Source organism: Amblyomma mixtum, chromosome 1, assembly GCF_055824585.1.
Source record: "Amblyomma mixtum isolate Tamu chromosome 1, ASM5582458v1, whole genome shotgun sequence".
NCBI lineage: Eukaryota > Metazoa > Arthropoda > Arachnida > Ixodida > Ixodidae > Amblyomma > Amblyomma mixtum.
The window spans coordinates 290,066,692-290,093,281 of NC_143012.1; the positions used below are offsets into that span (position 1 = coordinate 290,066,692).

A 26,590-nucleotide genomic window follows, 5' to 3' on the forward strand; every position below is an offset into this window, starting at 1 on the left:
CTTTAAGACGCCTGACACGTCATGTATGCCCGATCTCATGCATGGGATGCCATCAGCAAGCTCAAGACACTCATAAATTTGTGCTTCAGTAATTTTATTTTCGACGAGGAATTTCGTCACCCCGCATTGATGAAATCAGACATCCTCGACTGTTTTTCAATATACAAACCAAATAGCAGCGCTTAAAGGGGCAAGCCTGAAGCACAGAGCGTTGCACTCGGATGCGCGCACCCACCCCCTTATTTACTATCAACCTCGTCGTGCATCTCCTGTACGCCATGGCTACGCCTTGGAAAACGACTCATACGACATTCACGTGCTGTAACAGAGAGAACAAGAGGTCACGTGGCACCCTGTCGAAGGGTTTCTCTAGATCAAGTTGGAGCACTGCGATGCTTTCATGCATGGCGTCGTAATAATCGAGCACAGATTTGGCTGTGTACATGCTCGTATATATCTATGTGGCGGCCTTTAATACCACATGTCTTTCGTGGTCCTACTAATTCTTGCATCACAGTCTGGAGCCGTTTAGCCAGAATTTTTATGAAGATCTTATAATTCACATTCCTGAAGGATGCTAGTCGGAAAGGGGTAACTTGTCGCAGTCAAGCTTCATCGTCGCTTTTTGGTATTAAAATTGTGGGGGGTGTTAGAAATAGGGAGTGGCTATTCTCCCGGCAGCCGTGAGAATTGTGTTTGCGAATTTCTCACGGCACTCACTTCTCATTGGCTGTGCATTGTCACGTGACCACTGCCCGACCTCATTGGCTGTGCATTGCCACGTGACCACTGCCCGACCTCATTGGCTGTGCATTGCCACGTGACCACTGCCCGATGCCACGTGCGTCGATGCGCGGATAGTTGCCCCGTCTTGCTTCGCATGTGTTGTGACCTGCAGCGTTTATTTCTATCGTGCGCGGTTTATCAGTGAACATGGCGAACGTGCCCAATTGCGGGAAGCCGCAAACGCACAGTGACGACAGCGAAGTGGTTTTCGCAGTCGGCGACCGTTTTTCTTCGTTCTCGGAACTTGAAGACAAGATAAATAAGTTCAGTGCCGCGAACTGCGTGCAGCTGTGGAAAAGGGACACGCGGACAATCGAAGCGGCAAAAAAGCGCGTTGGTTTCATCGCCAAGAAGATGCCGGAAGCACTGAAGTATTATCAAGTGCGCTACTGCTGCATCCACAGCGGCATAAAATTTGTGAGCAGCACCAAAGGCACGCGGAAGTCATCGTAAGTACCCTGCTTTGATGCACGTTATCACTTGGCATAGACCTTGAGAACTGCTTTAAACAAGATTGTTGTCGTCATCTGGTGTCTTCGATTTGGTAGCTAAGTTCTGAACTGTCCCGACGTCTTGAGACTGTAGCCAATTCTTGAACAATGGAAGTGAGTGGGCGAGTTAGTTTTCCATGCTGACAGTGAAAGAGAGACATACAAAGCGATTACTTGCAACTGATTTACGCGAAAAACAGTTTTACACTCTTTGCAATCACCTGCGCATGCTTATAAGACCATTACCAACGAGTGATGACTGGCACATTTTATCGGGCAACCCACATGCCCGATGTAAGATATCTCTTTTTCGGACAACAAAATTGATGGAGCGTTTACGCAACCATCGCCCCCGCTCGTGCTATCTCAAAAGCCTCCAGGATCTCTCGAGTTATCGGACATTTGCTTTTGAAAATTATTTTAAATCGCAAACTGAAATCAATTGCGTGCAACAAAATCAGTTGCAAGTAAACGCTTTGTATGTCTCTTTTATTCTGTCGTCCTTGTCTTCTTGAGTGCTTTCACTGTCCGTGCGGATTCTTGTCTACACTGACAGACTGGGATGACAAATCGAAGAGACCAATTGGTATCCCTGCCATATCCTTGTCATAAGCCTCATTAAAGAGTGCAGTCAAAACTTGCCCGAAATCATTCTCGAATGCCTTAAAGAGCGATGCTACTAGCCAGTCTGGTCCTGGAGACTTTCCAAGGCTGAGGTCTTTTATGACTTTCCGCTCTTCTTCGGTTGAAATGGGCAGTTTTAACCGTTCTTTCGTTTCGTCACTAAGCTTCGGCATTAAAGACAGGAAATGGGTTTCAGTCTTCGGTTCTTACTTTGGTGTAACGAAAAAGCCCGCTATAGTATTCATAATAGGCCTCATCTATATTTGTTTTATCTGAGTAAATTACAACATTCTAATCTATTTTCAGTATGTCATTCCAGTGGGCGTGCCTCTTTTCCAAGCAGAGAACACATTTTGTGGGCGTATCGTCCGCTATCAGGCTCTGTGCCCTCCCATCGCGATCGCTCCTTGATACCACTCCGTATCTATTGCCTCTAGTTTACGTTTAACGGAGCGAATTTAGTTTATGCATGCTTCTGGCTGCTTGCCCTCTTTCGTTCTCAAAGTCGTCTCTAAACATATTTTCTTTCACTATTTGTTTTTGCTTTACATCGCACGATCGTTCAATAGCTGTCATTTTCATTATCTGCTTAAATCTTACCCACTTCACTGCAAGCAGTTTGCTGTCCTCTATTTGCAATTCGTGTATCGTCAACGCTACACGTTTCATAAAGATATCATCTCTCAGCAGGTTCTCATTAAGTTTCCAGTTTTTTCACACGAATCTGCTTTTCTTTCCTTTTATTTATCCCACACATAACACAACAATACAATGGTCCCTAAACGGCACTGGTTGCACGTGGTATTCGCCGCAGAATGGTATCAGTTCGACAGATACGTACGCCCGATCCAAACGCTCGGGGCAAGTTCCATGGAAATGGGTAAAACAAATGGAAGAACCGCACCCAGTACAATCGCCCACATTTTCGAGATGACAGCGATAAGTTACGTCACTCAAACAAGCAGTATTCGCATCTCTCTAGGGCGTCCAACTAGTCTTGTAGCATGCCATGCTAACGCAGTTGAAACCGGCAAGGAAGTCTACCAGATGGTCTGTATCAAAATAGTTTCCAACTGTCTCAAAGTTTTCGCCTCTCTTCCATGTTCGTGTGCGCGTAAATTCCCAACCAGCAAATGTAATGTCACAGAGAATCTAACGACCGAAAACGCGTCAGAACTCTTTTCGCAATCGCTCCCGGGGACTGGCGAATCAAACGCATGCACCCTGCCGAAGTACCACCCGCGTGAGACACGCAGACATGATATCAGCTGTTGAACGGACGCGCCATACTCTCGGTCTGGTCTTGACTCTTGATTTTGGTCTCTTGTATCGCTACAATACCCAATTCCTGCTCAGTCGCGAGCCATAACAGCTGACTTAGCCTTCTCCTGGTTGAAAGACCGCTGACATTAAGCGTGGTTACCACGAGGTGCCTTTCAAAATCCGCCATCGCTTAGCAAGAACAGGCCGCCAGTACTGTGCTTACCTTTGTACGCAAAACGTCGCGCCGTGCAGTGCCATCCCGCCATTATTAGGACTTTCAGTTATAGTCGCCAGGAAGCGACGACGATCTTTGCCCGCTGGTGACGCGCCGCTTTTATGCGAAGCATACTACTTTGGCTACCACTTCAGCCCTTCACCGTGGTTATGCGCCTCCAAATCACGTGATACATGACGTCACACCACGTGACACGATGACGTCACGACAGTAGAGAAACGGGGGCCCACCTCGCGCCGTCGCTGTGGTTGTGCGCCTCCAAATCACGTGATACATGACGTCACACCACGTGACACGATGACGTTACGACAGTGGAGAAACGGGGGCCCACCACGCGCCGTCGCTGTGGTTGTGCGCCTCCAAATCACGTGACACGATGATGCCACACCACGTGACACGATGACGTCACGGCAGTGGAGAAACGGGGGCCCACCTCGCGCCGTCGCTGTGGTTGTGCGCCTCCAAATTACGCGACACGATGATGCTTCGCATTCTCCAGGCTTAACCAAGTTAAGCCTCAGCCATTTTTTTTCACCTCGCCGGCGTCCCACTGGATTTCTAATGGACGTTGTCTTTGCTCCTGGCTGGTTGCAGTGACGTCGTCGTGGCACCGTTTAGCAGCAGTAGGGTCGACGACCATGGATTCCCCACTGCCCATTTTAACGGGGCGTGGGGTACCCTGCGAGGACTCGGTAACCGTGTTCATGACTGCAGATTCGGGTGGGCTAAGCGTTGATTCAGGTTGATGATGTCCTCAGGCTTAATGGCAGATACCCACGGCGGGGGATTGGCCAGGGTGCATAGCGGAGGAGTTCGTGGCATGTTGTTTTCCTTGTCGTCGCGCTTCGATGCGCCCGTTAGGGTCTCGACCACTGGGTTTGAGGCGGCCTGCTCTGCTTCATCCTAGTCCATATGCAGCTCACTATTTTCGGTGAGTGTTCCTCGCCCAGCAGCGCGGGCGCACTGAGTCGTGCTTTTAGCCTCTTCGTGCCTGTATGCGCGGCACTGTCTACGCTTGGGCACCTTGCAGTCACGCCTACTGTGGCCTGTGTTGCGGCAGCGGAGGCTTATCGGCGCACGCCCAGGCACGACGAATAACACTGCCCCGTTCCCGATAAGCATCTGGTGGGGTAGGCGCTCGAGGCTGGCACCTTCTCGTAGAACCAGCCGCATAACTCGAGTAGTCGAGTCAGCGTTTTCAAACCCGCCCGTCTTCCATCTGTCGCCCGAGAGTATACTTTCATTTCGCCGTACTCAGCGAACGCCTGCCTCCGGGTTTCGTTGCTTACATTGAAGGTGCACCGGTGCACCTGCATCCGCACTTCGCTCCTTTCAGGGTCAAAAACTACGCAAGTCTTCCCTTTAACAATCATGGGTCCTACGTCGAGCAGCTTTTTCTTGACCTCTTCGCTACGGAAGTTTACTAACCAGACGTGCGGCATCTCGTATGCTCCGATACCACCCACCTGTCGATGACGTCAGCTTCCTTCGTCGGCTGGCGAAAATCTTCTATCCTGTAGGCCTTCCAGCAGAGTCGCAGTGAAGAACAACCATTGTTTTCAGTGCTTCTCCGGTAGGCAGAGGGGGCAGTACAATCCTGTAATCTTTCAAACCGTCCAAAAACGACGTTCCGTGGCCAGCATCGGCCGTTATCACGGCTCGCGAAGAGCCAGCCATCCTGCCTCCTTTCACGACCTTGGCCGAAAGCAGAATCCTATTGTGATATCGCCCCATCCGATCACGCCTCGTGTTGAACTGCAATAGTCTCGCGCTGTTCATTGCATTTCGTCGTCTTCATCAATATTACTATCGAGCTAATACCTTCGCCAGACGTGTCAACGACCCAGCAAAGCAAAACGACAATCCGACCAGGCTAAATAAATGCTTTCGCATGTCTACTCGCTTTAACTACGTTAAAATCTTGCCGCTCTTTTATATGTTGCGGCACAAAAAAATTCTATTTGCCAAATTTTTGTTATCCTCAAGGGGAAGAGAATATGATCTCAGTCCGTCTTCAAAAGCAAGAAAATAAGAAGCTCAGTAAACTGATGCTTGACCAGCTTATTTCATTCGTTACCTTGGCGTGAAGGACCTCACTGTGTGTTACGCGAGTGGAGGCCAGAAGCTAAATAGACAACCATTGTGGCTTGGATACTGACAATTCATAGTAAACATTTCCACCTTTTATTCCTTCATTTGAAAAAGATTGAGGTATCGTAGTCGGATGCCAAACATTTGAAAAAGAAAAGAAACTCTATCGTTAACAAATAACATTTTTGAGCACTAAACAAATGAGAATAAGAAGTACTTGAAACTGGGCTTGTTGGTGCATATTCGTGAAAGACATGAGAGCGCAAAACGGGGACACGGACGAGGAAGGGAAAAGGACGAGCGCTGCACTTTCAACAGGATTTATTCAGGGAAGAACGTTTAAATAGCCTTTGCTCTTATCCATGCTCTTGATCTCAGACAATCGCCTCTCACAGATACGCATCAAGAAACAGCATTTCACTGTGGCGAAGAACAACTGACGTGTCACTAATACAACTATCACCTCGCTTCTGGATATAGAAGGCTTCCACAAGCTCACTTCTTTAAGCTCAATTCTTTAAACAAGAGAGGACATCTTCCAGACCACTGCCAAGCCTGCTCGAAAGAGAAGCGTGTAGCCTGCAAGCCTCGACTATATGATTGCAAAGTGCTATTGAAAAGCCGAGACAGGACTGAACGTGAGCTTGTGGAAGCCTTCTATATCCAGAAGCGAGGTGATAGTTGTATTAGTGACACGTCAGTTGTTCTTCGCCACAGTGAAATGCTGTTTCTTGATGCGTATCTGTGAGAGGCGATTGTCTGCGATCAAGAGCATGGATAAGAGCAAAGGCTATTTAAACGTTCTTCCCTGAATAAATCCTGTTGAAAGTGCAGCGCTCGTCCTGTTCCCTTCCTCGTCCGTGTCCCCGTTTTGTGCTCTCATGTCTTTCTCGAAATGAGAATAGATAGGCATAAAGTGGTTACCGCTGCCAGAAACATCGATGAAGCCTGCCACTTCTTGAACCATATCGGGGAATCGTCGGCCACCTGGTGCGTAATCTGACTTGTATGAAGCCACACATGGGCAAGAGATAGGTCGTGTTTTAAAGTACTAGTTCAATTATATAACGCAGCGATATGCAGTATTGATAAATTGCAGCTTGAACCAACTTTTCCGCGCGGCCTATTTTCGTGTAGTTTTCCTCCGACATCCCCCTCTATCTTGCGCAGAAGTGTTGTAGTTTAACGAATTTTAACACACTGCAACTTACAGTTCAGCAAATAATTTTAGAAGCACTGTTTCACCGCCCTAATGCATGATTTCGGCCGACATGTAGCAATTATCGCACGCGAAATCTTGTAGGTTGCAGTTTTGAAGAATTGTAGCTTGCAATACTTTTAGATCCAGATCGTCTTTTGATCGGCATTGCGACGAAGCAGGCTAGAATCCTAAGCATTAGCCGAACGTACTGGCTAGCACGCTTGCCTCATTTTCATTCTCATAAAGAAGTCGGGCGATAACGCGATTTTTATTGACATTAGGAACGAATTTCACAAGACAGAAAAAGCATGTTAACCACAAAAGGTTCATGGAAGCAGAGGCGAACTCATCCAGTTTTGCAAAGTTAGCAATGGTGAACCATAGAAGTCAGGAATAAAGCACTACACTTTACGAAAAGTTTCAGGCGACAAATGTATGCATGAAATTTTCAATATTGGGAAATAATAGTCTTAGTGGTACATTGCAATGCTTCAAATTTGCATTGGTTCGGCAAAATGAGCGGCTTCGTGCTTTTTTCAATCAAGATAACTTAAGTTTACATAACGGTTCTTTCGAATCCCGGAAGTTCGTTCCAATGGCATTTAGCTGTAACTTTTTTACTGATCACGCACAAAAATTGCAGTCTGTCTCGCCGCCGAGAAGAGTGTAAGCATGAATCGCACTGTAGGAAAGGTTTTGCACAATCCAGGATGGTTGATAGCTGGTGGAAGCAGCACTTTTTCAAAGGGCATCGGAAAGGCACTGCAGTTGCTTTACGTGCTGCCGCATTCGACTACGTCCGTTCTTCGAGCTGGGCAGCGTGCTTGGTTCTATACCTTCAGAAGACGCTACCATTTTTCGCTTCTCTTCCAGCTGGTCCGTGCGCACAGCGTCCCTTGTGGCGTGTTTGAAGTGTACACGATCCACCGCGTTCATCCACATTCCGTCACAGAGGTTATCGTAGTTTGTGCCAGCTGTGAAGTTCAAACATGTACAGGAGGTCAGGGTAAGCATTTTAATTTTATTACGAGAAGCTTCTTTATGTAAAGTGTTTCAAAATATGCGGCACGAAAATACATTGTGAACCTAGAAGTGCATTTAAGGCCCGGCAGCAAGAACAGTCGTTTGTCACAGTTCTTTGAGACACATTGTTGTGGTGAAGTGAACCAAGAGATTTTATACAAGCCTGTCATGTTGTGAGACTGGCCTTGTTTTTCATGTGAGATGCACAAATAGCAGTTGTCAATGAAGAGTTGTTTTGCTCGGGCAAGCGTACTTTAATGTCTGATATACCAGTTGTATTTATTTCGGCTTTCCTTGTTTTTAATTGCCTTCGCTACATCGATAGCCCACCTGTGAAGCGCGATCCATGATCTCGCTTTTATGGTGGCTCGTCCGCGCTGTTTTTTTTTCTTCTTTCGGTCAGCCTGCACGAAATCAGATCCGCCATAATGGACATGCTCTTAAAATAGTCCCGGTGCAGCAACAATAATAGCTCACTCTGGAGAACAACAGCCAGCCCCAGCTACATTGCGGCTCAGGATTACCGTGTTTTGGGCAAGTTGCAACGAAATATTGGACGTTTTTAGCATAAGGTTACGCAATTGGCGTCATCAACGCATAATTGGTTGCGATGCGAGCGGGGATAGATGCAGGTGAAGGTTAACTTGTTATTTGTTTCAGGTGATAGCACGCTTTCCTTCAGTTTTTTATTTTCACTGCTAAGTTTAGAAAGCACACTCCAAATTTCTTAATTTTCAGCCCCTTCGAGCCTTTCGTTAAATTTTGTGTCATAGCAGGTAGCAAAATTTCAATGAGCGGCTTTTTTCAAACTTCCCTGTTGCCATGTTATGTACCAATTTTAAGAAAGGAAACCTGCTTCGAATTTTCTTAGTTATCGAAACAAGCTTTGAAAACTGGTTCGTTCGAGAAAAGCTGGTTGCATTTTAGAGTCTGCAGTGCTCTGTTATATGGGACACCTTTTCGGTAATTTAGGACCTAGTGACCGATGTAATATTAGGGTACATCTAATTAATGCATTGTACATAACAGATACAGCGCTCGAATAGTGATGCCCCTAAACAGCGAGTGCAGGCGGTCAAAACTGTCGCAAAGACGCCACCCGCCTCGTACGTATACCGGTACAGCGGCAGTGGTGGCTCAAATAGTTGCGATGATATCCTCTCTTGAAGAGTTCAATCAAAAGCCACAAAATATGCTTATTGACAAAATATTAAGAGGTTTGGTGAAGTGGTTATTCGTTTACGTTTGTATATTGATGCACTCTGAGCGGCGGTGCTAAGAAGGCACCTTCGCGTCACTAGGAATATGCGGGCACACTAGCTCTACTGTTCAAACCGGTAATAATTTGATAAAATTAAAGTGAAAATGTACGCTTTTCTACAGTGAAGAAAAGGATTACTCCATAGAAAAATAAGGCAACATAACCGGAAAAAAATTATTTCCCAGGCTCTGATTCTAGCTCAAGGGCAAAAATAGGTGCAATGTGAACGCACCGATGCAGACAGCTCTGTCGACCATCTAACCCAAGCAGTAAGTTGGCTGCGATTCTGGCAGCGGTCCCAGGGACATGAGCGCACACAGTTCAACGCGTTTTCCGTCTGCACAACAGATATCTCCAGACTTCCCTCGATGTCCAGCCCGGTGGTTTTGTCTCATCAGCGTTTGGCTATCGGCCTAGACGTGCGTTCGAGCTTTTGCTGAGCAGACAACTCAAGATACTTGGGGCCCAACAGAGCAGCTTCAGTGCTTACGCCGCCCGCAATACGGGAGGGCTACAAGAAGCGACAGCAACACCGGCAGCGGCTTCTGGCAGCGGTTACGACCGCAAGAACACGCACTGATCAACTTATTTTTCGTCTGCAGGTAAGACCTTCCGATAGTTCATTGTTTGCTTTTTTGGTTGGTTTTATGCACGGTTTTTCATCTAAGGCTTTACACAATTTTCAAAAAGAAGCTTTTTGATATGTGGAGCGCTTTTTTCGGAAAATAATTGCCAGCGGTGGAGTACATCAGAATACAGATAAGGCTAACTAGCAAACTACTAGGTAGCAGGCTGTTTAATTAGTATTGAATAGTCAGCTGTTCATCTATTACTGTTAGCCTTTTTAATTATTGAGAGGTGTGAGGCGCACCGTAATATCCATATCAACTTTTAGAATTTCGAAAGCGCATTTACCCTCGGCGCTGGGGCCCTACAAGTATTGGCTATTTCCACGAGTGACGTGCACTGGAGCGGTTGCTTTGCCTGGAAGCCTCTCGAAAGCGCATGTATTTTGGCACGATGAGACAAAATTTGTTCGGCCACAGCGCTGACGGTAACCGTGTTTTTGAGATTCTAAAACTGATATGGGTAGTACTTACGGTGGGCTACACGCCCCTCAATAATTAAGGAGCCCAACGGTAATAATTAGACAATTTAACTGTTCAATATTATTTAACCAACCTGCTAGTTGGCACGTCTTACCTGTATTCTGATGTACTTCAGCACTGATAATACTATGCAGAAAGATGTGCTCTTCTAACTCAAAAAGTACATTTTTAAAAATTGTGTAAAGTCTTAGATGAAAAACACTGTATCCAAGGTGTTTCACGTAACTTGAACCTAAGATTAACAAAAAAAAAAGTGGCGTACCTGAGCTGGGTTGAACCAAATGCATATTGTTTCCCGTCGTGTAGCGCACCTCAGAGTGTTTTTTTAAATTCCGCGTAATTGGTTAACTTGCATTAATTATGTAAAAAAATTTAATAATCAATTTCGGGTCACTTGCGCTCCGTGAAGTTGTAGAGGGGGTTACGATACAACCGATCCAGTTTTTTAGCAACATATATTCTACGTGGTTCTTTTTTCCAACATTTAAAGAGAGCCCGAAAATAAAATAAAATCCACCTGATTGCGCTTTTGCGATACCGTAATGTAGCGCTGCCAAGCCTGTACTGAGTGAACGAAGCGTGAGTGCTCACCGTTTCGAAGTGAGCGCACGCGGCCGCTCTCAGCAGTATTGAAAGTTCGCCCGCACATTCTTCCTGAACACGGAAAGCGCGCTTCGTTATCTGCGATAATCGATAAGCAGGCCATCGACGGCCAATTAAGACGCAATTTCTATCGAGCCATCACATAGGCAAACCAAAAATGGAAGGGAAGGCAGTAAAGTCGCCTATTTCAAGGTAGCCTCCGTTTTTTTTTTTTCATCTTTATCATTTAGCAGCCCTTCGAACTGAGCGGCGGCCGCTCACTTAGGCACGGTCAGCGCGCATGCTTCGTTCTTTCGAAACACGGTGGGGGCGCTCGAATACCGTAGCGCATGAGCGCAGTCCGGTGGTTTTTTTTCATATTTCGCGGTCTTTCATTAAATGCCGGAAAACAGGACCAGCCAGGAGATACGTTGCTGCAAAAAACTGGATCGGTTTTTTCTTAACTCACTCTACAACTTAAGGTAACGCACTTGACCGTGAAGTGAATATTAGAAATTTTGTATAATTAATTTAGCTAATTAGCTTATTAGGCACAATTTAAAAAATAATGTCAGGAGCGTACACGACGAAAAACAATAAGTCGTTGGTTTCGCCCAGCTCCGATGAGCCACTTTTTTTTTTAATCCTTGGTTCATGGAACGTAAAACACTATGTATAGGTTCAACGTCCTAAAGCAACTCAGGCTATGAGGGACGCCGTAGTGAAGGGCTCCTTAAATTTCGACCACCTGGGGTTCCTTAACGTGCACGGATGTCGCACAGTAGACGGGCCTCTAGAATTTCGCCGCTATTGAATTGTGACCGCAGTGGCCGGGGTTCGAACCCGCTTCTTTCGGGTCAGCAGCCTAGCGCTATAGCAACTGAGCTACAGCGGCTTGATTCCTTCTTTGTAACGCCAGCGTTGCCGCAGCTACTGCGAAGTTTCAACTTAGTTTGCAGTTTTCGAAACTAAACATTCAAGCGCACTTTCGTATTAAGTTTCTTTCGCTTCGTAGTTTCTGCAAACTATCCCGAGCATGACGGGGCAGCTCGGAAGAAAAAATAGGGGAAATCAAATCTGAACTTGAGAATTTGAGTGGTGAGGTAGCTGGCGAAACCAAAAAAAAAAATGAAGGTCTAGCATCTAGTATGGAATTTATAGAGGCGCTGGTTGAATAGCTGCGCGGCGAAAAAGCTCAGCTGAGGGATGGAATATTTTTAGTGTAGAAAAGCGACGACAACAGAAAGATAATAAAAAAGGGCGCTTGTTTGTCATCTTTGTATTATGTTTGTACTTTTTTTGCTATAAACATGAGTACAAATATATCATAGCAACCAGCCCAACAGTTTATGCTCGTGACAGGAAACAAAGCACTCTAGGCCAAAAATAATACGCTGCGGAAAAAGGACCCTGACCTCGAACAATAATAGTTGAAACAACGTCACGGTCAATCCATGCGCTGAAGTTGGAGACTGGTTAGCGGTCTTGCAGTCCGCTGGCAACAAAAATGGTTGCCCAGGAGAGACTTCAGACATCGACGTTCTCCATCACGCTCCAAATAAAACGCACAAAAAAAAACAATGCCCGCTTCACGGCGCGGAAGAACGCCGCTTTGATAATCAGACACCAGAAACCCCCGCTCTGCCACGGTGACATCAGAATAGCGACAGCAAAAGGCTCGTTTTCCTGAAGCACTGTCCTTGATGAAATACAGGAAGTTCAGATTTTCCTCAGCAGATGACAGCAAACTCAGAGCTAGAAAACTACAGATAGCCCATACGAACCCAAACGAAGAGAAGTGCTCTTGTCGAAATGTCGGCTAGCTCGCTGACGCTTCCCATCGACCCTTGTTCCCTTGGTTTTGTGTGGTCAAGAATATCCCATTTTCTTGCCTTGCGCGTATTGGTAACCGAGAATATCAGATCACCAGTGACTCCGACTTTTTCGTTTTCTTTTTGCAGCACGCACACAATACTTAACACGGAGTTATGTTTACTGTGTCGTCATATTTCGCTTCCACTCAGTGAACAGTTCTGCGTTTTAAACATACTCGTTATGTCCTGCATTTCAATTCTAGCTGTTTGCGCAAACACACAGCAGCGGTGGCCTAGTGGTATGAGCCTCCGGCTCGCATGCGGGAAGAGCGGAGTTCGATCACCAGTGCCGCCCGGGTGCTCATCGGTGACGCAATGGGTACAAGTTTTCCACTAGCCTGGTGCTTGGCTTATCTGAGGTGACATGCTTGGGAAAAGAGTCCCTGACTCTATCTTATGAGGACACAAATATCTATGCCATGGAGCTCCTAACCCAAAAGTTGCCCTTGCGCCATAGAAATTCATCACCTTCAGTTTGGTCAAGCACTATGCAGATTCTTTAGGTCTGCTTTCGACTCTTCGTTTCTCTTCTTGACTTCTTGAAAGCACCGAACAATTATTGACCGAACATGATAACAATGTCCTCTGCCTTGGAAGTTATGACACTCAATACTAAAACTTTCAGATAAGTTGCCATGGCTCAAATATAAAACAAGACACGATCCTTTTATTAACAGAGCAGATTATGAACAACCCTAGCTTGTGACAAACAATGACCTTCTTAATATAGACACGACAATAGGCTCCGTTGATCGTTCACCCTCCTCTTCAGCAATCAATTTCAGCGCCGCCCTACATGCAGTTATGGAAACTTCAGCTAAAAAAACAAAAATCCCATAATTATAGGTGGTATCAAGACTAACAGCAGTGACTTTCTAATATCAGCAGGGATATCAGCTCCGTTTATCGTTCGCGATTCTCTTGAGCAATCAATTTCTGCGCCGCCCTCCATGCCGTTATAAAAACTTTTATCATCACCATCAGTCTGATTACGCCCACTGCAGGGAAAAGGCCTCTCCCATGACTTTCCAATTAACCCTGTCCTTTACCAGCTGCGGCCACCATATCCCAGCAAACGTCTTTATCTCACCCGCCCACCTAGCTTTCTGCCGCCCCCTGTTACGCTTGCCTTCTCTTGGAATCCACTACGTTACCCTTCAGAACCAGCGGTTATCTTGCCTTCGCATTACATGTCCTGCCCAAGCCCATTTCTTCTTGATTTCGACTAAGCTATCTATTATTAACCCGCGTTTGTTCCCTCACCCACTCCGGCCGCTTCCGGGCTCTTAACGTTACACGAATATTACAAAACAGACAAAAATAGTTGGTATTTGTGTTCAATTCTTTCTTCAGCGACGCTACCTATTCATCTAGACAATCTAGTCTAGTTTAGAAACGCTTGTCGCGAGAACCTTTTTGGTATCCAAGCCCCTCTTTTGCAGTTGTCACCGTTATTCTCAAGGACGAGCAACCGTTTCCTAGACAATTTCCATCGTAATCACGTAAAACTAGTGGAATCAACTTACTAACGACGAAGTCCTACAGCTATCTGTAACATCATTCATCGGCAACCTCAGTACACAATAATGTCCTCTGTCATGCATTCCCGTTTCCCATTTTTTTATGACCTGATTTTAATATTGTGATCGTTTTGGTGCTCTTTCTTCATTTAATTAATTCCCTGTTGACCATGTTCACTGATGACTTGATAGTAGTGTATTTATATGCCCCAAACCTTATTGTACTTTTTTGCTGTGTTACGTCATTGAGCCTTTCATTTTTGCTGTTGTGTTTTTGTTGCTTATTATTAATTTGTGGCCTTTGTAATTTTTTTTCTTAATATTTGTACTTACCTATATTCTGTATGCTCACCCTGCGAAAATCCCTTCCTGGGATTGCAGTATTAATAAATAAATAAATAATAAAAAAAACTCATTGCCTACCCAGTATCTGAGATCCTTGACTGATTAACATCATGTTTAATTTAAAAAATGACGACCGATCTTTAATAGGTACATATGAACTGGCTTGTACACGTCCTTTTGTTCCGAGAAATAATCATAAGGCAAGTTTAAAACCGGATAACATGTCAGCTTCCAGAATTTAACATCCTTTTGTCAATCCAGTGGGGTGGCCGCCTGGGCTACTAGATCGAACTTACTCTTGTCGTTCAACTAAGCAGTTAAAACTGCCATCGATAAAAGCGGTTACGTGGAATAAGTTTTTGTGGTCCCATTGAAAGCACCCGACAAAACTGATCACCTTGAACCATGTTTGATCCGCTGTGTATGACAAACAAAAACATGAGAAATACAACTGCTTCAGACTTACCAGCTGCGGCAGTGGCTCAGTGGTTACGCCGCTAGTCTGCTGACCCGAAAAAGGCGGGTGCGATCCCGGCCGCAGCGGTCGAATTTCAATGGAGGTGAAATTATAGAGGCCCGTGCACTGCGCGATGTCAGTGCATGTTAAAGAATCCCAGGTGGACAAAAATTCCAGAGCCTTTAACGACGGCGTTAAGGCCACAGCCACTCATAGCCTAAGTCCTTCACAGCCTGTCATAGCCCGTCCCTCATAGCCTTAGTCACTTTGGGTCATTAAACCCCCATAAACCTTAAACCAAACTTCATAATTACTTAAAAGACGGAATCTAACTAAGCATTTCAGAGGTACATTCTGAAACCACTGTAGTTATCATTCTCGCTACTCAACACTTTTTCTGTGCACGTTTAACGACGCCCTGAATTGCTTTGAGCCTTCAAATTACTTGCCGCTGATCACGTAACTGACATTTACTCCGACAAACGTTTAAATACTTTAATTTCTGAACCCAACAACGATTGAACTTTTAAAGCAACGGCTTTAAGGCTCCCGTTCAGCGTGAAAGTCAGTGTCGGTGTCTTCTCAAAAAACCCACGTCACGTAGGCGTTGTACCGAGACAACCCATGTTACGTGTGTATGACTGGAAGCGTTTCACGTCCTCTGTACTTGATGTGGCATAGTGGCGCTGGCATGCGGCGGTCACCGGAAAATATCCGCGATCTCATGGAGGAAGGAGAGCGCGATCTGATGTACGCCGCTGGCCCAATAGATGGCGTGCGAGCGGTATAAAGTTTTATCAGTGCGGAACCAGTGGTCCGGCTAGAACGCTGCTACTGGTCATGTGATTTTATATTAAACTCTGACACGTCTCCAACCAAAACTTGCTAATTTGAACACCAACGTATTTAAGCCTGCTCGGCCCTTGCTTCAGGGTTGACTGGGAGCTGTGGCTAGCGCCTTTAAGTATGCAGGGTGGGGGAACAGGAGGCCGAAATAAGGAAAGCGGGGAGGTGTAGGATGCTGGGAGACGAGGAGGTGGGAAGGAGCGGGGGGGAGGGGGGGGGAGGACATCGACTGTGGCGGTTAAAGCTGTATCACGTTGCCGGGCTGTGCGGTGATGGTTAATGGCGCATTTTCTTCTTTGCGGACGTGTCAGAGTTCATTACAAGTTATCAGACGCAACCAGACAGGCAATACTCTGGAAATGTTTAGTTTTCAGACCGTGTGATTGTGTGTGCAGTGCCGTGAGTAGTATGTGTGTTTATACTTAAGGAACATTATACGCATAACCTGCAATATGAAAGAGTTAAAAGTCAAAAATGGAGAAACTGAGTTATCATAACTGTGAGAAATGTGTCAGTGTGTACGAAGAACAACGGCTGTGTGTGACGAGAAACCGCTAAAGGGAGCTGTTAACGCTATAGCTTATACCCTTAAAGGTAGAGATAGTGTCCCCTTAATTTTTTTGAACTTGTAGCATATGCCAATCGATTGCTTGTTAATGCATTCAAAATTAAATTTGTTTCATTCACATATCATCAGTTGTCATGGTCTTACATTCGATGAGTCTCTCTGTGTAATCATTTCGTACTAGTATCTGTGAGTTTTCCCGTTAATGACTTTGCCATTGAAGTGGAATGAAAACATAAAACTTATTCCTCGCATATTTAAATCTAGACGGACAATTTCATGCGGCTAAGGATTTTTTCAAAGCTACGAATTTAACTATAAAATACTTATTTTATACGATACGTTCATGCGGTCATACATTATTCACTGCGTTGAATGCTGGGGCCATTCTTTTGTATGCCACCTTCGCTCTTTTCAAGTCCTGCAAAACCAGCCTGATAGGATGCTAACTTTTAATTTGTACCATCAGTTATACAAATGTCAGTGTAAAACCATGCAATTAGAGAAGCTCGTTAAATCCTTAGTTCGTACATTGCTATTTATAGAAATCAATCTACCTCCCTGCGACCCCAATGTGTTAAGAAAATAGTAATGCCGCCAGGCTTGCTTTAAACAATAATTATCTTTTACAATAGGCACCTACAAATTATGGTACGAAGAGTTCATTTTACTTGTGTGGCGTTCTGGTTTACACTACGACGGGATATTAAAGGAACAGTGAGGAGAGCTCTATTAATATTTTTTTTATAGCAAAATCCGATAGTTCGGCATTTCATGGCTTTGTTGCCACTTGGCCGGCAGCGAAAGATGCATTTATTTTTAAAAAATTTGGATTCGAAGTTGAAAAAGTTTTTCCCACCACTCTGATTCAAACTTGGGATTTTCTTATGACGGCATAGGACTAAGTGACGTGAACATGACGTGCACATGACGTAACGCAGACTCCGTGATTTCTGGCAGCCAGCAGAGCGGCCTAGCAGCAGCCGAAAAGAAAGCTACCGCCGGCAGCACGATGAAGGCATCTGTTGGCTATTGCGGCCGTCGCTACCGTCGCTTCGTTTACGTTTGCACCGGCGTTTTGCCAGCGTTACGATGGATCCCGTGCTTCAAGTCGTCAACGAAGTTCTCGCAAATAAACACCTTTAGCATACCGTGTACCTTGTTACCGTTAACGGAAAACCGGGAGCCCGCCTACCGCCGGTGAGCAGGCGCTGACTGGCCCCGATGCTGCAGACGCGCTCATAGCTGCCGGGTACGTGGCGCCATCTGGCGACGTCAAAAAGATTTTCACACGCATTGGCTGCGCCTCAGTGAATCGTGGCTTCTCGTGTCCCAGTGTTGGTTCTAGCAACACTGTTTTGTCCTATGACGTCATCACGCTTGTACTTTCGAGTTTAGCCTCTGGCGGCGATATCTGTATTTTGATTCTTGCTCTTTTCTACGTTACAAGAGCTTTGTTGTCAGCATGAGTGGCGTTTTTGTAATCAGGAGCGGGTATTCTGTCGATACAAGCCAACTTCAATTTTTCTTCAGTGTCCCTTTAATAAGTCACCCAATTCCCGTGATTCTGAAAGAAAGCGAGAAAGATGCATTTTGTTTATTGATGCTACTTTTTGTACTTTCTTATACTGTTGTATCCTTTACTATTTTACGCTCATTTTTTTTTTGAGATGCTAACAATTAATTTCTTTCTACTTTAGCTACTTTAAAGGTGCACTGAACAGGAATCTGAACTCGTCTTTTTGCCGCGGGAACTCGATCTACACGTTCGAGCATTCTTAGAAAGTGCGAATTATTGACCTGTGCGGTCGATTTCCCTAATTTAAATCGCATTAATGTCCGGCGCCCGGCATTTTTTTTTATTTCCCGCAGACGGTGTAAGGAGTCGACCAACACATGGAGTGCCTTTCAGACAGTCGTGTGGCGGCTTTGCTTTCGCTTTAATTCTGTTTTTTTTTTTCAGGTTTCCCTAAACAGATAGATCTAGTCAGAGACTACACAGCTAGAAATTAGGCCCACAGAAATAAAAATGCGCGTGGACTCTTTGCTTTCGCCGATCACTACGTATCACTCCGCCGATGGCAGAGCGGCTAGCCGCCACGGGACCGGTTGAAAGGTTGCTTGACTCTTCCCACCGTCTGCGGGGAATAAAAAAGAAAGGCGAAAGCCGGGACGTTTAATCGGATTTAAATTAGAGAAATCGGCCGTAGTGTGTCTTAATTCGAAGTTTCTAAGAACGCTCGGAACGTGTAGATCCAGTTCCAGCGGTAAAAATACGAGTTCAGATTCCTCTTTAGGGCACCTTTAAACTTACTGGTAGGCTGTCTTCTACTTATAAGCGGCAAAGGGTGTTTTTATTTACTGCATATTATATTCTTTCTGATAATGTCAGCGATTGTAATCGTTATATGTTATCACCTGCTTTTTTCACCTAGACGTTTAATTTGTCACACCTAACTAATCTGGCTAATGTCTTTATTGGTTGCAAGCGGGCTCCCGTTACAGTTTGACGACGGGACCTAGTCCAGTATATTAATTGTTTCGCTTTAACAAGCTAATAAATATAATTTATAGTTCCTAAAAGTTTCTGAAACACAAATATTAAAATACAACGCATGAAAATAATAAAGAAAACAACCTATGGTGCTGGCGGCTACTGGACAGAGAGAGGCAACTGACCACTGTTCATGAATCAGTGACTTATCGGGGGGTATTTATCAGAGATATCTTGTCAATGAAACAAGCTACGTGCGAGTAATCAGGTGCACTTGATGCTGCAACCCAGACTGACGACTCATTGCCTTATTTCGCAGGATAACGTTTCTTCACTGCGAGGTTAACTTCGTACCCCTAAGAGAGACCGAAGTTGTCGCTATGTTCGCGGTTGCTGTTACGCTGACCCTACTTCTGGCTGCTTTGGTCGCACTGCTGATGTAAGTTCTTCATCTGCTTGCACATCATTTCACGGCGTTATGAAAGGTACAGGTTGTTCATTCATTGGGACAGGCACCCCAGTACTCCTGCGGAGAGGATAGGACGCAGCGAAGCTTTGAGCGTGATGTACTGGCGAAGCAAGGAATTGTCTGTTTAATACTCTTCCATCTGATTCATTGCACTCTTCCCCAATTGAGGCGACCTTTAGAACTACAGACGATGGGGTTTACATTGCGGTATATGAAAACTTGCGGGTTTTCCCTGTCATGGTCCTGCAGTAAGGAGCGATGTTTGTTATTAGTCGGATTAAAACGTTGTGCTCCTACATTCAAGCAAGAATTGAAATTGCGCTTAGGACACTATTTCCTAACATCATACAGACTTAATTCCTCACTTCCTTCAAGGCTCGGTTAAATAACTCACATATAGAAACCCACTTTGCTGAGTGGAACAGTGCTACACACGAGAACAAAGTCGATGACAAGACGTACACAAGGGCGCTGCTGGCCAGGCCTTCAACTGGCTTTAATGCGCACTGCTTCAGGATTATACAAAAAAACACAAAAGTATTCATAATGCTGGAAGGCGATAAAGAGGCACAACAGCTACACCGGCATCATCTGATATATTTTCACATAAGAAAATTACTTTGTTTTCAGATAGTCCCACTCACGGAGTGTTCGCGCAGCCATCCCTTCGCTTCATAATACATGTGCCTCGGTTATCTCTCTAAATTATCGCTCTTGTGCAACACGATGGTCTTTGTATATAAAGGTTGACAGAGGCAATCTCGGCACTGTGTACCGATGTGCTCACCTGTGGAAAGAACTCCGGAGATTGCCTCTGTAAAATCATAATTATAGATACCGTCATGTTACAGAACCAGAAGGAGAAAATAAGCGAGACGCATGAATTTCTTAAGCTTTTGATCACTGTGTGAGAACTTAGTCGGTGGCCTCATCGGAGAATAAAGTCTTTTACCAGAATTTGTGAATATTGATGAGATGATGTCAGCGTTGCGGTTGTGCATCTTTACCGCCTTTCAATTTTCTGAATACTTTTGTGTTCTGTATATACTCCCTAAGCAGTGTCCATTACAGATGAGTTTAACCCCCCCCCCCCCCCCCTTGTATTTGCTTTGTCTTCGCCTTTATCCCTTTGTACAGCGCAGTTCCACTTGAAAAAATGCTTAATATATTGACCCTATAGTGTCAATATATTATTGTTGGGTGTTACTTATGTTTCGGCATGAGGAAAACATTTCTCTAAAAGCATGAATATACTGACAACCTAAGCCAAAGTAGTTTGCATCATGGTGGTAATCTCTCGAGTAACAAGATATTTTAGGGGCTGTGCGTTGGTCAGTGAGCTCAAAGAAAAGAGACATCAGGGCAGGCTTTAGTTTTCAACAATCGTTCTTTTCTCCTGAACATCGTAAGTATGCTCGCGATCACGCTACTACCAGCTTACACGCGTCCAAACCAACAACATGTTGTTGAAGAATGAAACCTGAAGAAAAGAAGGCTGGGCGCACTCTGTAATGATGAAAAAATGCAGAGAGAGTCTCAAATACGTGGCTCATCGCGTTCATGGCGTACACTTTCCTTCCTTCCTGTCGTTGTGATAGATGCAACGAGAATATGATTTAATCAGTCGTCAAGCGAAATCGCATTCAAACCTGTTAGTGCGTCAGACATTTTTGCAGTGTATCATTTTATTCTTTTAGTGCACTTTTTACCTTAGGTACAGATGTGGTTTTCATAAAACAAAACCCGGAGAAATGGACTACCGTGCGAAAGATATATGAACAACTGGCCTTCGAAAATAAGTTCTGTAAATACAGAAGCTCAAACACAGGGACGCGTAACACAGTGACATGTTCCCGTAACTACCAACCTCCACTTCGCTGTTAACAAATTCTCTCTTTTAGTCTACTTAAGGACCATGGATAATTTTTAGGTGCTCATTATTAGGAACATTCTTTTCGCAATTGCTTATATGGTGAGACTACTATTTTCACCATCCACCATTAAGCATGTACTTTTCATGAAACAAGCAGATAACAAAATCACCTCCCATATTTGGAATCACTCATAATAAAACTGCGCGCAGACAGGACAACAAGAAGAGGCATTTGCTGTCCTATCTTCTTCGCGTAGTTTTTATTATGACTGGTTCCAAGAACCAACTAGCCCAACTTCATGCCTTACTTGAATCGATATTTTGCATCTTGATATCTTGCAGTAAATTTTCTGTAGCTGTTATCTGCAAATTAAGCTTTTATTTCAGATGGCGCCGGCGTCACTTTTCTTACTTCGAGAAGATTGGAATACCCGGGCCGAAGCCGAATCTCCTCTGGGGAAACCTCTGGGAATACCAATCCTTGGTGAGAGTTCATGCTGGCATGCTTTCTAGGAAGGACCTGTGAGCCCAAATGACGATCCACAATGGTCCGCCACCTGAAGTAGACGCACGTGCACTCATGAATAGCTGAGTTCAGGGCACTGAAGCTCTTACGACGTTTGTCAGTTTTCATCCCAGGCAGAAACCGGCACACTGAAAAAGAGAACTAAAAACGCAACTATTTCTAAAGATTTACACAAGGGCAAAAATTATATTATTCCATAAATGCGTCATAAGATAACGCTGGGCTTTAAATTAAAAACATTCTTGAAAGAATTTGGCGGAAGGAAGAAGCATGTCTTTTTGCCGGCTTCTACTCCCAATAAAACACACCAAAACATGAAAAACGAAAACAAGCAAAATATAAATTAAATCTTATAGACTATATCAATGAAATTTCTAACGCAGTCTTTGAAGTGTACACTCGCTCTGTGATGACATGTTAAGTAATTAAATGCGATGTTCTTGCCATGATCGCTCCAAAAAGAGCTTTTTCTTCAGCTGTATAGCATAAATTTATTTAGTGCGGAAAAATTACTTCTGCCTTGAAAAATCTCGGCGGAAATTTGATAAAAGCTTTCTCTTTTCTGAAAAAATGCAGCCACAGCACAAGGTTTTGGAGAAGTGGTTCCTAAAGTACGGCGATATCTTTGGGTATCGTATTATTTATGTATTTTGGACTTCTCATTGGTCAGCGGAAGCTGACCCATCTGACCTACTAGTTATGTTTAAACCCACTGATACTATCGGTCGGCGAAGTAGCTGAACCTGGCACAGCACAGCTGCTTCCCTTCTGAATAATGTAGAGTGGTTCGTTTTGCATCGTGGGGTGTCAAATTTCTCAAAAATATAGAAACTCTCGCCTTCACTTCCCTGGGTGTTCCAGACACTAGTATAGCCCAGTGACAAAGACTAGAAGCGAACTCCTTTAGCTTTAGAGTTCAAAGGCTGTGCACCTTTTCACAGGATACGTTAATTTGTAACGATACAAGGCTCTTTGTATAGGTTATAAAAGAGTGAGAAAAATATCGCCTCAGACGAATTTAACGAGCTGAGATGACCGAACATAAAAATAAAATAACAGTCGATCTCGTTGTCGAGAGTGGATGAATGCATGAAAAGCATTCTAGGAAAGGCGTAACGCATTCTAGAGCGTCTTATTAGCGGTGGCACTCGTACCTGCACTCTACTCCTGAAGAGCCATCAGCTGCTTTTCTTAGCTGAACACTTCCCTCGGCTCATAGCAAGGTGGGGGTGCACTACGAGAAATTAGAGAGGCGCATACTGCGCCTTCCTTATCTCAAATCAGTTTTTCTTGGCGCTATGGGGAGGAATGAGAGGTAATTAAAGCGACGATATCGAACTCGCCGCGCGAGAGGCTGCCATGTGATCATCGAGTCCAACATCCTGCAGCATTTTATTGTGGCAGAGAGCCCTACTGGCTAGACTGCAGAATTACGAGACAAAAGAGAAGAATTTAATAAACTGAGCCTGTCAGTGTTAGGTCGTACCACAGTTTGCAATATTTTCTGGGTCAGAAAACCCTGGTACGCAATGTAGGTTCTGCCCTTTTCGCGTCTAAATGTGAAAATCTGCGCGGAGTGCTTGCAGTGTTCGCGTGAGGGTCCTCCCTGGAGCAGAAAAGTCGAAAGCCTTTTGCGGTGGGTCCGTGACTGGAGTTTTGGTCTATGTATTTGTTTTACAATTAGTAAGCAGATGTTTTTTCTTTAGTGACGTTAGAGACCACCTTTTAACGGCTGTTATTCAGTTCAGAGTGGGCGGAGTTTGGCCGCATTTGTCATCACATCAGACGGCAGTGAAAGAGCTATTCGTGGATATTTTAATCACGTTGTATAATCCTGTTGTTTTCTGTATCCACGCTTTTCCAGTGATTATCTCAACCAACTGAATCGAAAGAACATCTGCCAGGATTTATCTCAATCCCTCTTTGCTCCTTTACTGTTCAGGAACATGTATAATATACAGTCATGGCAAGATGTGTTAAAAATGGTTAAAAAAAAAGATAATTTCTGCTGCAGAAAAAAAACAACAACATTTTATTCCGATTGCAGAGCGCCACTGTGTTGTAAAAAAACGTTGTTGTAAGAGAAGTGATTTTTCGTGCCATTGGAAGTCCACTGTTTCCCTGCAGAAAGGATGAAACGATTAAGCGCTCTTTGTTGGCGTGCCGGGGCGCGTTTTTTTTTCTTTTGGAACGTCTTGGGAATTGCTCTTAAGGATTTTTCGATTGACCCCCTATGACATCAGATCCCTCAACTGAAAACGAGGATGGTGTACCTTAAGAACTTGCCATGGCTTTGGGCTTGCACAGTATAGAGGCGAGTAGCACGATGACATTGCATCACGCTGATCTTGACACTTTTCTAGTTAGCAGATATTTGAAAAAGCGATTGCTTGAGGATCCGGCACTTGAGTGGCTCAGGTAAATTAAAACCTCAAAGGCAGTTAAAAATTGTATCCTTTCTAGAAACGAGAGTTACAGTGCGTCTGACGGTTCTTGTGTACGTAATGTATCATCCTGATGGTAATGAAAATGAAGCGACGACCGAGTAGTCAAAATCACCAGCAAACTAAGCTTCTCTCTTCGCGCTGTCAGTAGCCCGAATCCTGATTGAAGCAATTGTTTTTTTTTTCCTGTTGCATACCGTTAAGACAAAATTTCTAAGGCTTTCGGATAAGTTCGGCTTCAAATGTGGCCTTATGTTTGACCTCATGTTGGCTTTCACGTTCGCCCTCAGGTTTGCTGCAGTTCCCTTTGTGGGGTTTAAAATTGGGGAGATAAACACGTATTCCCCGTTTAAGCGCGGCTGACATAGTTCAAAACCGCCCGGACCGCACCCCGTGGTCGCGTACGCTACCGAGCGCTCGCCGACCACGGCGGGCCTTGCTCTGCGGGAACAAAGGAACGACACACTGGCTGACACAAACAAGGCATTGATTGCTATAACAACAATAACGCCAGCTAGCAACAAAATACACTGAGGAATCGAGGATGTCCGACTCACCAGCACGGTTACGAGCGAATATTCGCCCACGGTAGGGCAGAGGAAATATCTCCGAGGCCGGACGGGACGAGCTGAGGGGAACATGTTTCCACACGACGTCGCCCGCGGCGAAGAGCGGAGCGGCTCGCGAAACGTCCGCGAGCTATCCCGGTGCCGAGCAGAAGAGAGCCAGCTATCCCTCGCGCGCGCGCAGCAAAACGCCATCCGTGGCGCTGGTGTCGCTGCGACGCGAGCGCCTTCCCCTGTTAGTTAAAAGTAACCGAACCGAGAGGAGTGCTTTTCGGGGGGAGCTAACAACAGTGGGGTGTGCAATGCGGGAAAGCGAACGCAGGGGACGAAGGCGTCCCCACACCTTTCAATGTCCGCCTGAATCTGCCAAGGATGGGAGCTAAAGCATTTAGTGCTTTACAACAGCCAAAAAGGAGAACATATTTATTTATTACCAAATTCTGCAAGCTCTCTCATGCTGTTACAGTGTGGGAAATGCACATTCAATCAATGCAACAAAGTTTTAACTCTTTTTCTAAAATTTCTCGAAAAATAGTATTAAGAGGTCTGTGTCAGATATACGCGTATTAGTTATGGAATAGCAACTATTGCCGGACAGGGAAATACGTCATGTTCATGCTGCGGTGTAATCTCTGCGAGACCAAGTAAAGTACGACCCCCTTTAAGGCGGTATCAACATTCCCTCGGGAAAAATTGAAGAGGTCAGCTTATCATTGTGCGGCAGGCAGTGACGGAGGAATATGCTACGGTGGCACTTGGACGACGGAAAGAAAATAAGAACATATTTTATTTTAAACACATCATTTTCATTTTCTGTGTTTTCGCATCGTTTACTGATTATGTGCTCTGAAAAATTCGTGCCTCCGACATAACGCATGCATATCCTAAACAAATGCAGACGAGTTTTTCAAGCCAGATTGGTTGAAAATTTGGTTTTCAAGAACTATAAAAAATTATTGCTCCCTATCTGCTGAGCTTTGTGGCTAATGATACTCAGAAATTTCTAAAAAAGTATGTGTACGTCGCTTTGTTATTAAGTGAGCAGTTTTGCTTTATTCAGGTTCTTAAATTGAGTTACCAGCTTCAAGCTTTCGGAATACCATTCGTTGAAAACCTCAGTTTCATCCCTGTGACATGATCTGTTGTAACGTCTAGCATGACCCAGAAGAGATCATTTTTTGCTCTTGCCCAAGATAGCTTTAGTTGCTTACGTGTCCGCTATTACCGTCAATCAAACCATTTTTCTTTTGCGATGTTGCTTGGGAATGCTGCGCCAGCAAACCATTATATATTGTCTCCAGATTCTACAATGGTGACGTACCCTTTGTGGCACTGAAAGATCTCGACTTCATCGAGTACGTCTGCGTCCGGAATTTCCAGAATTTTGTGGATCGCGGTGTGAGTACCGATTCATTGCCATCCTCAAGCCTCGAAGCTTCAATTTGACCTACGAGCCCTTTCCAATAAAGCAAACAAGAACTCTAGCAGCTATTTTCACTGGGAATGAGAGTTATCTTGCCTATTTCAGACGTCTTTGCGGGCTCCATCACAACCACCTATTAAAGGGTCAGTGAGGACATATTTAAGGTACCTCCCTCACTGGTCGATTTCGGAAGCAAAATCTTATCTCAAAATGTTATTTAATTCTGTTATCGCCTATTGGTTTACGCTGGAGCAGTCCCAAAACGATGCTAAATGAGAACAGTGCACAAGCCACCAAAGTTGCTGAATGTGTATGGCGTGGAATTAGCTGCTAGTAAACCAAGTTCGAGCTTTCAATTGGGCGTGGAGCAAAGCGCATAAGAACACGTTACTCTCACATTTTCTCTTCGGGACAAATATGTCACAAAACGTTTACTAAGTTAGAAGAGAGAGAGAGCTGACTATGATAGTTTCCTCAGCGGTTCAGCCGCTGATCTGCAACAGTGTACACAATTAAAAAAAA

The 26,590-nt window shown here is 44.7% G+C and overlaps 1 protein-coding gene, 1 long non-coding RNA gene and 1 pseudogene across 3 annotated transcripts in view; 1 reads left to right on the forward strand and 2 right to left on the reverse strand.

Moving 5' to 3' along the window:
* Positions 1 to 3,432: 3,432 nt before the first annotated feature.
* LOC149372008 (uncharacterized) lies at positions 3,433 to 5,711 on the reverse strand (annotated as a pseudogene).
* Positions 5,712 to 6,409: 698 nt separating this feature from the next.
* Positions 6,410 to 26,590, reverse strand: part of LOC149372009 (uncharacterized) — a 32,405-nt gene continuing 12,224 nt past the window's right edge. The window contains exons 2-3 of the long non-coding RNA XR_016286951.1: positions 8,045 to 8,118; positions 6,410 to 7,665 (exon numbers count right to left, since the gene is read on the reverse strand). This is a non-coding gene — a long non-coding RNA (uncharacterized LOC149372009). The remainder of the gene's footprint in view (positions 7,666 to 8,044; positions 8,119 to 26,590) is intronic.
* LOC149372010 (cytochrome P450 3A14-like) overlaps positions 9,400 to 26,590 on the forward strand; it is a 30,543-nt gene continuing 13,352 nt past the window's right edge. For both annotated transcript variants that reach the window (XM_089566373.1, XM_089566374.1), the window contains exons 1-5: positions 9,400 to 9,577; positions 19,087 to 19,206; positions 21,497 to 21,593; positions 22,212 to 22,264; positions 25,947 to 26,043. In XM_089566373.1, the coding sequence (XP_089422499.1) occupies positions 19,148 to 19,206; positions 21,497 to 21,593; positions 22,212 to 22,264; positions 25,947 to 26,043 (306 nt within the window). In that variant the 5' untranslated portion in view covers positions 9,400 to 9,577; positions 19,087 to 19,147. The remainder of the gene's footprint in view (positions 9,578 to 19,086; positions 19,207 to 21,496; positions 21,594 to 22,211; positions 22,265 to 25,946; positions 26,044 to 26,590) is intronic.